At 38.5% G+C, this 12,238-nt stretch overlaps 1 protein-coding gene across 1 annotated transcript; it reads right to left on the bottom strand.

Annotated features, from left to right (window-relative positions):
- Positions 1–4,171: 4,171 nt before the first annotated feature.
- On the bottom strand, positions 4,172–10,854 carry LOC117298639 (E3 ubiquitin-protein ligase TRIM56-like). Its single transcript, XM_033781956.1, has 7 exons — positions 10,812–10,854; positions 8,912–10,051; positions 8,077–8,186; positions 7,578–7,887; positions 7,025–7,310; positions 6,465–6,511; positions 4,172–5,178 (listed from the first exon to the last, which is right to left on the bottom strand). Exons 1-7 carry the CDS (start codon positions 10,852–10,854, stop codon positions 4,985–4,987), a joined length of 2,130 nt encoding a protein of 709 aa, XP_033637847.1. The 3' UTR covers positions 4,172–4,984.
- Positions 10,855–12,238: the final 1,384 nt, after the last annotated feature.

The raw sequence follows: 12,238 nt of genomic DNA, 5'->3' as shown, positions 1-12,238 counted from the left end.
TCCAAGGCTATTATACCCTTATGATTTTTTTTCGAAAAGTTCACAGGGCTGTAGCCTTATGATTTTTTCGAAACGTTCACAAAGCTATTATAGCCTTATGATTTTTTTCGAAAAGTTCACAAGGCTATGATTTTTTCGAAACGTTCACAAGGCTATTATACCCTTATGATTTTTTTTTCTCGCAAAGTTCACAAGGCCAGCCTTTTGATTTTTTTCGCAAAGTTCACAAGGCTATAGCCTTATGATTTTTTTTCGCAAAGTTCACAAGGCTTTAGGCTTATGATTTTTTTGAAACGTTCACAAGGCTATTATACCCTTATGATTTTTTTTCTCGCAAAGTTCACAAGGCCAGCCTTGTGATTTTTTGGGAAAGTTCACAAGGCTATAAGCCTTATGATTTTTTGGGAAATGTTCACAAGGCTATAGCCTTATGATTTTTTTTCGAAAAGTTCACAAGGCTATGATTTTTTCGAAAAGTTCACAAGGCTATGATTTTTTCGAAAGTTCACAAGGCTTATAGCCTTACGATTCTTTCGAAAAATTCACAAGGCTTATATAGCCTTACGATTTTTTGGGAAAAGTTCACAAGGCTATAGCCTTATGATTTTTTCGAAACGTTCACAAGGCTATTATACCCTTATGATTTTTTTTCTCGCAAAGTTCACAAGGCCAGCCTTATGATTTTTTTCGAAAAGTTCACAAGGCTATAGCCTTATGATTTTTTCGAAACGTTCACAAGGCTATCATACCCTTATGATTTTTTTTCGAAAAGTTCACAAGGCTATGATTTTTTCGAAACGTTCACAAGGCTATTGTACCCTTATGATTTTTTTTCTCGCAAAGTTCACAAGGCCAGCCTTGTGATTTTTTGGGAAAGTTCACAAGGCTATAAGGTTCACAAGGCTATAGCCTTATGATTTTTTTTCGCAAAGTTCACAAGGCTTTAGCCTTATGGTTTTTTTGCAAAGTTCGCAAGGCTATAGCCTTATGATTTTTTTCTCAAAAAGTTCACAAGGCTATGATTTTTTCGAAAAGTTCACAAGGCTATAGCCTTATGATTTTTTTGAAAAGTTCACAAGGCTATAGCCTTATGATTTTTTCGCAAAGTTCACAAGGGGAGGTAGCATTTATGACCTAGATTGCTTGTATTTGCTTTGTATTTATTATTATTATTATTATGATTTTTTCGAAACGTTCACAAGGCTATTATACCCTTATAATTTTTTTTTTTCGCAAAGTTCACAAGGCCAGCCTTATGATTTTTTTGAAACGTTCACAAGGCTTTTATACCCTTATGATTTTTTTTTTCGCAAAGTTCACAAGGCTAAAGCCTTATGATTTTTTTTTCGAAAAGTTCACAAGGCTAAAGGCCTTATGATTTTTTGGGTAACCCACTGATCAGTGATGATTTTGTTTTGAGTTAGAAAACTCCTTAAGATCAGGGCCAATTTTCAAGCACAACAAGTAGCTAAGCACAACAAAATTATGCTTCCACAATAAGGTTAACAGCCCAAATACCTTGTCAAATGTGACCGGTTTCCTAATTTTTATCAGATTTAAAGGGTCTGGGTACTTTTTGTAGAACACAAAACACAATTTCCACATACAAGGTTTGAACATATTGATGGTAGGAATTAAGCTTCCCTTAAAATATTACTTGCGGAGTTTGAAAATTATTGTTGTGACATTGTTTTACTAATTTCTCAACAGACTACAGCACCTCAGCAGTAGAAGTTCAAGGTTAACTTTCTACTACCATTGTCTTCAAGCTGTGTAAGTTTAATGTTCAACTGTGGACACTTTGCAAAATGTACCTTTAAAGGAACACGTCGAATCGGTCGAGTTGGTCTTTGTAACCGTTTGTAATTTCTATCAAATGCATATGGGTAGAAAGATGTTGTAAAAGTATAATACAATGGTCCACACAAACATGCCTCGAAATTGCACGGTTTTCCCTTTACCTCGTCGACTACCACGGTCGGCCATTATGGGAGTCAAATTTTTGACTCCCATAAATGGCCAACCATGTTAGTTTGCAAAGTAAAAGGAAAACCATGCAATTTCGAGGCAAATATGTGTGGATCATTGTATTCAACTTTTAAAACATCTTTCCAACCATATGCATTTTATAACAAATGGTTATAAACGCTTTTTGTAGATCAACTCATCCGATCCAAGGCAACGTGTTCCTTTAAACAGTTCTATAAAATTGGACCAACACTGGTAAAATACAAGCAATCTAGGTCATAAATGCTACCTCCCCTTGTGAACTTTTCGGAAAAAAACATAAGGGTATAATAGCCTTGTGAACGTTTCGAAAAAATCATAGCCTTGTGAACATTTCGAAAAAATCAAATCTCAACATTATGTACAAAATAACAAATCTGTGAAAATTTGAACTCAATTGGTCGTCGAAGTTGCGAGATAATAATGAAAGAAAAAGTTCTGAGGACCACATTTGATGATTAAATTCCATTTACCAGGAGCTCCAAAATATTTAAGCAATTTTATGAAACCCACTAAAACTGCATAAACAACCAAATCAGACCGTGTCCAAATTGGTTGCTACTGTTACGGCTACTGCTAGAATCCCGCATCATCATGCGCTGAAGTGTGGCTGTGTCTGTAATTAAACTGCCGTCTCCTGGTATTTTCATTTTTAGAATGCGAGTAAAAAATTAAAAAATATAGGTGCAAATTTTACGACAGCTGCGTTACTTTTTTTGCTGTGTTTATGCCAAAACCGTTATTAAACTAAAGTATATTTTTGTTATGAGATAATTTTTGTGTGTATAATAATATTTGATCATCCGCTAGGCAGAGGGTAAAGAGGATAAATACCTCAGACAGTTTCGCTATTCCTACTGGTGGAGAGCGCGTCACGTGGGTGTGTATAAACCTTTGTTTATGACCGGAAAAAAGTGTTAATTCATGGGCGTGACACGCGACCTTGCAGCTGTTCTTATAAGACAGTTTCTTCATTCCTATTGGTCGAGAGCAACGGCTGAAACAGTTGTGCCACATCACGCGATACGCGCACAGCATTCCCTTATAAGGAGTTGTTTACACGAGGGCGGCGAAAGGCTTTACCATTTCATAGCTGGAGGGGTGTTGTGTTGAAAGAAATCATTTAACAATTATAATTTTTGCAAAAAGTTATGATGTTTTTGACCGAAAAAGTATTTATGAATGGGAATCAAAGCGTGTTTAAACCCGCCGAGGCCTGGTTCTTTATAATTTACCTCGACTTTGTCTCGGTAAAATTATCAAGAACCAGGCCTTGTTGGGATTAAACCACTAGTTGAAAACCTCTTCACCACACATTGATTCCCTTAGTAAAATTTTGACACAAGGGAACTTTCGTTTTTGATGGATTGGTACTCGACAGGGACCTGGCCCTAAATTCTTAGTCAATACCACCCATTAGCTGCAAATTCACCGAACCTTTTGGTGAGCAGTGGTTCATAAACGGAATGCCAGTTTAATGGGCGCCAGATCTTTTAGGTAATTCAATACTATTAGTTGGCTTTAATGTGGTATTTTTAGAAATATTGGAGTGCTGTGTTGTGCCGGTGAAATGAGCTTTGTACACAGGCAATGCATTACTTGTGTCAACAGAGGGCGGCAGTCAGCTTTGCAGTGCAGGCTCTCAATTTGTGTTTGAATCATAACATTGTGGGGTAATGCAAGTGATAGATTGTTACATTATGGCAATTAACCACAACCTCAGCAGCAAATCAGTTTTGAAAAAAACAAATATTCAGGGGGGGAAGGGGGGTTAGGGGTTGTTAGCAATTTCCAAGCTGCTGGCCTGCCAAAAACTTGAAATCTGAAGTTAAGTTGTCCAAAAATACGTTAGATTAGTTTTCTGAGAGGCTCGAGAGACACTAAATCACTGTGCTCCGGATTATCTCTCCTCTCTCCTTTCACTCCAGACATCTTCGTACTCTCTTCGCTCTACTACTGGTAAATCCCTTTCAGTTTACAAAACCCATAAACTTGCAGGTGATAGGGCATTTTCAATTGCTGCTCCCCGGCTATGGATCTACCTACCCTAACCAGAAGCTCTAACAGTGTCCCAGCCTTCAAACGTTCTCTCAAAACCCACCTTTTTGCCTCTTCGTAGCTGGTCGTCTTTATCTTTGTTCTGTCTTTTTCCCTCTTCTTTCCTTCTCAGCGCCTTGTATCCTTTGGCAATTTGGCGCTTTATAAATACTGTTATTATTATTATTGTTGTTATTGAATATTTTTAGAGCATGGTTTTTAAATGGTTTGCAATTTACGATTGGTTGCTACTGAGGGCTTATTTAGTGTGGTGCATTCACCCTGCACACTAACCCTTTTCTCAGTGTTTTCCTATAGACCCTATAAGCACGTTGCGCATCCGAGTTAGAGTGCTCTCGATCGGCTAGAGGTCAAACAAAAGATTCTCATTGGCTCATCCTGAGCACCAAGCATTTAGCAATTGGGTGTTCCACTGTTTCATGATCCTTTACCTCTAAGATGGCGACAGGATGATGCAATTCATAAGGTAAATTGTGGCGTGTCATGGCCTATAGCGTTTAAGTGCACCGGGTAGGAACTCCGGTGTTTCTGAACAGCAGAGTGGGGGTTCGAGAGGTGTGTCATACCTGTGTCCTTAAACAATACACTTAACCAATATTGCTTTGTCCTTCGGATGGGACGTAAAGCTGTTGCCCGTGTGTGGGTAACGCACAAAAAAGAACCCAGTGCGCTTAACGAAAAGAAAATGGGTTCACCCTGGTGTTCCTGGTTTGATTTGCAGCATATTGCACCACAGCACTTGTAAACCAATACATGGTGCTATGTGAAAGGAGTATAATTAATCCCACATACCTCAAAGAAAAATACTGTATGTTAAAGTGCCTTGAGTGTCACTGCGTGACGGATATGCGCACTACATAAGAAGCAATTATTACCATCATTGTACATTCCCTCACCAATCCTCCATGCATGAACCTACCTACAAATCTGAGTCATCACTGTCACAGTCATCGGGAGACCAGCTGTGAGCAGGCTCCTGATGAGGCCCATCCTTTCTAGGGAACCTTGAGTCTGTTTCGTCTCGGCTCTGCAATTCTCCCATTGAACTTCCTTGTACCCCATACTCTCGAAAAACTTCTGGTTCTTTATTTTCCACCATTTTCTGATTATTTTCTGTCACAGAAAGGAAAAAGATCATAGTAAATATTAAGAACTAAACTTCTTGGATTTGAATCTGACCTTGTCAGTCACTGCAGCCGATTTCACGAAACTCTAGGATTAATCCTAACTCGAGTTAGGACGAGTAACCCGTCGTAACTTAGGATGGGTTCAATGCCTCCTACGTATTTGGATGCGGGAGTCAACTCGTCCTAAGTCCTAAGATTAATCCTAAGTTAGGAAGAGTTTGGTGAAATCGACGGCTGGACACTTTGGTAATTGTCAAAAACCAGTATTCTCACCTGTTGTATCCCAACATAATGCATAACCCGTTACCCAGGTCGAAATTCCAGTTGAACCTAGTTAAACTGGATTTAACTGGAACTAGTTGAAAACCAGTTGATAAACTAGTTAAACAAAGTTAAAACCAGTTGGTTTAATATGGAAAATGGACAGACACCAACTGGTTTATCATTTAAACCTAGATGAACACAGTTAAACCTAGTCCAAACCAGTTGGTTAATATGGAAAATGGATGACTTTGGTCACTATCCAGTTGAACCAGTTGACCCCAGTTAACTGGGTTCAACTGGAATTTTGACCTTGGAACATACAAGTCTGTGAAAACTTTGACTCATTTGGTCACCCAATGTGCTTTGAGATGCCTTTTAAGGGCTCCAGACCTGAAGTCTTTTATTGTTTGAGTGAGTAATTACCTCTTTCTCAAAAACAATGTTATTTCACAAAATGTTATACTACAGCTATCTATACAATGCTCGTTACCAAGTAAGCTTTCATGCTAATCATTTATATGAGTACTTACAAATATTGTCCAATGCCTTTAAAGACACAGGACACTATTGGTAATTGTCAAAGACCAGTCTTCTCACTTGGTGTATCTAAACGTATGCACAGAATAACAAACCTGTGAAAATTTGAGCTCAATTGGTCGTCGAAAATGTGAAATAATAATGGAAGAAAAAACACCCTTGTCAAGGGAAGTTCTGTGCTTTCAGATGCTTGATTTCGAGACTTCGAGACCTCAAAATCAAAATCTGAGGTCTGGAAGTGAAATTTGTGGAAAAATGTCTTCTTTCTCGAAAAACTACGTTAATACAGAGGGAGCCGTTTCTCCCAATGTTTTATACTATCAACAGCTCTCCATTACGCGTTACCAAGTAAGTTTTTATGCTAACAATTAGTTTGAGCAATTACCAGTAGTGTCCAGTGCCTTTAATTCCAAGGAAACCAAATATAAATGCTACAAATGGAGTTAGAACTGAAAGGAGAAGTGATCTTACCTGCACTTGCTTTTCCATTTGAAGATTGACGATGAGGCTGGTGAGTTCTGAAATAAAGTAAAAAATAGGTGAAATTGTACATTTTTAAAAGTTTTCTTAGGTAAAGTTGCAAAAAGAATGAAAGAAAAAACACCTTTGTTGCACAAGTCTGTGTACTTTCAGATGCTTAACAAAAAGGCTTGAGAGTTAAAGTCTGAAAAGTTAACTATTTCTAAAAAACTACGTCTCTTCGGAGGGAGCTGCTTTTCACAATGTTTTATACTATCAAAAGCTCTTCATAGCTCTTTACCGAGTAATTATTTTCTGCTAACAATTATCCGAGTATTACTACCAATAGTTTCAAGTGCCTTTAAAAAGCTTTCAATAGGCCTACTAGATGTTCTTTGACTGGTCATTTTTTCTATGGTAGGGGTGTGCAATCCATAGTGTCAGTGACAAAATATGGTAAAGAAATAGAAACTTCCATCAGAATTTCAATTTCCACAACCACAAATGTATTGTTCTTGGAAAAAGGTTATGCCGACAAAATCATAGAATCAACTTGTACAGTTTTACCTTACCTTTTTTGATGCGCTTGTCTTTTCGTTTCTTCAAACTTTCTTTCATCGTTTGCATTCGACTTTGAGGATGAACGAAGGACTCTGTCGGAGGCAGGTAAAGGGGCCTGTTTCCTTCTTGCCCCAGATGAGGGTTTTGGCGCCGACGAGTTGTTTGGTTGTTGACTGGAAGTCTTGTCATTCAGTTTGCCAGTTGGTTGTGAGATTGGCTTGATGGGAGGTGAAGTTGTGTCAACTTTCTTCCCTGGTCCAGCAGATGATGATGGTTTCAGCGCAGTTGACTTGCTTGGTTCTTGACTTGGAGTTTTGTCAGTTGGTTTGCCAGTTGGGTTTGAGGGTGGCTTGGACACATTACTTATGGGAGGTGAAGTTTTGTCAACTTTCTTCTCTGGTTCAGCAGATGACTTGCTTGGTGCTTGACTTGGAGTTTTATCAGTTGGTTTACCAGTTGGGTTTGAGGGTGGCTTGGACACATTACTCATGGGAAGTGAAGTTTTCTCAACTTTCTTCTCTGCTCCGGCAGAAGTGGAGGCTTTAGATGCAGACGAGTTGCTTGGTTCTTGACTTGGAGTTTTGTCAGTTGGTTTGCCAGTTGGGTTTGAGGGTGGCTTGGACACATTACTCATGGGAAGTGAAGTTTTCTCAACTTTCTTCTCTCGTCCGGCAGAAGTGGAGGCTTTAGATGCAGACGAGTTGCTTGGTTCTTGACTTGGAGTTTTGACAGTTTGTTTGCCAGTTGGTTGTGAGATCGGCTTCGGTAAGGTGCTTGTCTTGGACAGCTGGGGCACATACTTTATAGGCCTATTCTCTGCCTCAGAATTGGGACCATCACTCGATGAATCTCTGGTCTCTTGTTTTTGCTCTAGCTGTAAACAATTAGAAAATTACAAACTATTTAACTTGTTAAAACAAAATCATGAGCTGTTCATTGAAGTGATGTGTTATCAAATACATCCTGTACTGGTTTGTGAAAAGTTATAAACTATAGAAGACAAAATTTGACTTAAAAAAAAATTGGAGTCAATCTCTGATGAAGCACAATATTGAGTAATTACCTCTTGTTTCTGGAGGACATCTGTTTCCTTTGGTGCGTGTGGTTGGAAGCTCTCTAAAGATGATGCTGGCGACGTCATATCGATCTTACCATATTTGAGTTTGGTGCTTTCTGCATTAAAAATTGAAACAAGTAAACAACCCAGCCATGATAAAAGGTGGGCACAAAATCAGTAAGATTGATTACATAAATGTTCATATGTTTGGATTACATATAAAAATATTAACATAAAAAAGATCGCAAGGTGGAAAACCACCCAATTATATTATCTCGCCTGAAATTTTATGGATTTTGAGAAATTAGTAAAATAAATAGTTTTCACATGCGTGATGTTTGAAAAATGCAAACAATAAAAGAGAATTTTGTCAAAACAAGAATGAATTTTGCAAAAAAAAGTGCACAAAATGTTATTTTTATATAACTATGGATATAATACAGGCACTAAACACCTTTGTTAGTTTTTCAAAGACCAGAATTATCACCTGTTGTATCCCAACAAAATTGTGCCAAAAAAACCAAATCCGTGAAAATTTTGACCCATTTTGACTCAAAGTGCAAAAGAATAATGAAAGAAAAAACACATTTTGTTGTTTTCAGATGCCTTATAAAAGGCTTTTAGCCCGAGTCTTTTAATATTTATGAGAAATTACCTCTTTCTAAAAAAACTACATTACTTCAGAAGGAGGCGATTCTCACAATGGTTTATACCAACAACAGCTGTCCACACCGTTACCAAATAAGTTTTTAAGCTGACAATTATTTTGAGTAATTACCAAAAGTGTCCAGTGCCTTGACTCCCAGATGCTGTAAATAATATCTGTCTTTTTATAACATACCTTTCAGCTTATTAGCAAGCTCTCCGGTGACCATTTCTGCTATGTCGATCTTCTGTAACTCTCCCAGACTGATATCAATTTCAGTGCTGATGAAACTCAACATAGACATTCGGCTAGGCAACTGAAGCTCTTCAAGGTGTTCCAAATCCTTCATGAGAACCAAATACAGCCAAAGAAACTCACTATCTGTTGACTCTTCAACAAAAACACCACCGCATTGCAGTGAATTGTGAATATGCTTCGACATGATCTTCACTTCGACTTCAGCTTCTTTTAATTGTCTCATTTGTTTCTGGGTTTCCAGGCGAATTTCTTTCAGAAGACGCTTCTCCTCTTCATCTACACGCTCCCGGTTGAGCAGAGCCTGGGTCTTGACTTCTTTCTTTGCCCTGTCAGCACAGCTCTTAAGCTCCAAGCTCATCTTTTTCGAAGCTTGCAGGAAACTGTCAGCATCAGGAAGCTTCATCTTCAACCGCGCCATCTTGTTCTTTGCAGACTCTCTCTTACCTGGGGCTGCTTCATCAAGGCTAGTGTAGCTATGGGATGCAGGAGGGTGGTCTATCACCATGCAGTCGTGGCAAATGAGCTCCTCACAGGTTTGACAGAAGAACCTGCTCTTTACCTCTGGATGTTTAGGGCACTCCAAGGTGTTGTTCCGAGGTTTCAAAGCCTTCAATCGATGAGGGGTTGGATTATCCAGATCACCATGAACAACTTTACGAATCTCTTCCAAAGAGAGTATCTCATGGCCGAAGGTTGAGGGTATGCCATTGTGAATCTTCTGGCAATCTTGACAAAGAAACTTGGCGCATTCAAAGCACCGTGACTCTGCCAACAGTGCTGGTTCCCGTGGGCACAACCCACATAAAATGTTGGCACACTGAAGAGTCTGCGATAGAGTTGAATCGTCGACGAGCCGACCGAGGAAGAAGTTCCTCTTCAGCCCATCTACACCTGTCTCGGTTAGCTCGGTTTTCTGATGGCAAATAGGACATTGGATCCACTTCTCTAATTTGACGACAGTACTCTGCAAAGTCTGAAGACAGACAAGGCAAAAGCTATGCAGGCAGGCTAGTATTTTGGGGTGCTGAAATGTAACGTTGCACAAACAACAGATACGTGGGTTGTTCTTCTCCATTGCTAAAAAAAGTTGGGAGGAAAAGAAAAGCGTTAAATTACCCAGAACATTAAAAAAATAACAAGTATACTGTTAACACAATGTAGGGGTTGAAATTCCACTTTGCCCAATTTCTCCCAGATGAGACCCTTCACCAGATATTTTTTTCTTTTCCCAATGTACGTAGAGAGCCAGTGCCTGGCACTCATTTCTTCATGCCCTTTGCAATTTAGATGTGAATAATGTCTGAAACAATGACTTGCTTTAGTCACAATGTACCGCTTATACATTTGAATGTCATGACTACTAAAGACTATAGTTGCTATGTCAAATGATTCTAGGCAAGCTTTCATAATTAAAGCAACCTCCAGATGAAATCCCGGTACCATTGTGTCATATACATATTCATTCAGAATTGTGTATGTTCACCATCTCTTACGTATACTACGCAAAAGCATGCCCCGAATCATGTGACTAATATAGTAACTGTCTCTATGGTATTCCGATACGTTCAAATTTAAGTGGTGACTTTGTGGTCATAAGCACGCCATGTTACCAGACAATATTGGCCCATGCATGTTAATGGATGACCTCAACCCCAACCATGACGAGCCAATTTTATAGAGCTGCTCTGTTTTATCGTGCTATTATTGGCTTTTGTTTTGAGAAAAGTACTCATATTATTTCCCCTGGTTGGCAATCCTGGATTTGCAATTAAAATTAGTCACAGTTTACCTTTAATTCAGAATGATAATTGAACTAAAACTACATTTAAACACATACCTGTACCCTGTTCTGGATTCTGAAACTGTTGGAGACACTGCATTACAGAAAATGTGGTCCTGATAGGGGAATTCCCCTATCACGCAATACCCCTATCACGCAATACAGGAAAGACCTAATTTGTTGCATGCTATGGGTTTTTACCCATGCCCCCAATACTGCTGCGTAGGCAGTTAAACCATTGAACAGTATACTTCCATATTTTGACATTATGCCAGATTGCTAGGGCATATGTAGCCATGATAATAGCCAGTTCTTTGGGAAAAAAATTGAACATTAACCAGCTGACCTTGTTTCATGTTTCATATCTCATGCTACTGTATTACCATGGTATTACTGTACTGAAATAAATGTTACTGAATATATTTACCATTATAACCTACATTTACACATGATGTGTTCTAGTAGTCTTTTCAGGGCCTATTTTTGCACGTTTTTTTTATGCAAAAAAAAGAAACAAAAATCAGGCCTGGGAATAGCTTTCCCTGATAGGTTGTTGCTGTTTGCAGCAAAGAGTTCAAAAGAAGTAATTTTAAATTCTCTCTCAAATACCAAAATGTAGTATTCTGGTTCACCTTTCAACTAAAGCTGAATAGTGAGCGAGCTGATAAAAACAAAGTTAGCCACCTAAATGATAATTATTAAAAAAATACTTAACAAATTATAACCACAAATTTTTGACAATGCATTCCCAGTTACTTGCTATAATTTTAACTGATACTTTGACTTGGCTATTATAATTAATCTAACTTGGTCTTTGAACTCAATGTGCGGAGCAAAACGCGTGGAATTTGTGCTTTTGCAAAGAAAAAAACCCTTTCATGTAATACACGACAGCAGTGATTGTTACATGCTGGAGGTGTTTTCTATCAGTTCCCCCACTTAATCTGTAGATATGGGACTGCTTCCAGCCAAGTACGAGGTTAATCAATAGGTTCACCTTGATCTGTGAACTTCCATTCAGTGTCCACACTATTATGCATAATATGAGCACTACGTATGCAATACATACAGTTGGGATTTTTGGTTCTGTGGAAAATTGTAGGAACATTTGATCAAAGTCCAAGGGCTGACTTACATGTACACATGCTGTTTGTAATTTTCAGTTTTTATTTACAGTTTGGCTGACTCTTCCGAGGGAAAACAAATTTCAAAACAGACTAAAGTAAAAAGAATAGCACGTCGGGAATTAATTTACTCTCTTAAAAATATTGTTGCAGTCACGAGTTTCAAACTTATGTACTTAAAAAGGTGCATTTATAATATTGGTGGCGGGACATCCACAGCTCCCCCCCCCCCCACCACCTACCCAGACTACCCCTACCCACCAGTGGCAGGCTGATCATGAATTACTTTCCGACATTACTCATTAGAGGTAAAGATTTCTAGAAGACTATTCTGTGGTACCGTTACTGGTAATTTATATT

Source organism: Asterias rubens, chromosome 13, assembly GCF_902459465.1.
Source record: "Asterias rubens chromosome 13, eAstRub1.3, whole genome shotgun sequence".
NCBI lineage: Eukaryota > Metazoa > Echinodermata > Asteroidea > Forcipulatida > Asteriidae > Asterias > Asterias rubens.
The sequence above is the reverse complement of the archived record's forward strand: the minus strand, read 5'-3'. Positions and strand labels throughout refer to the sequence as shown.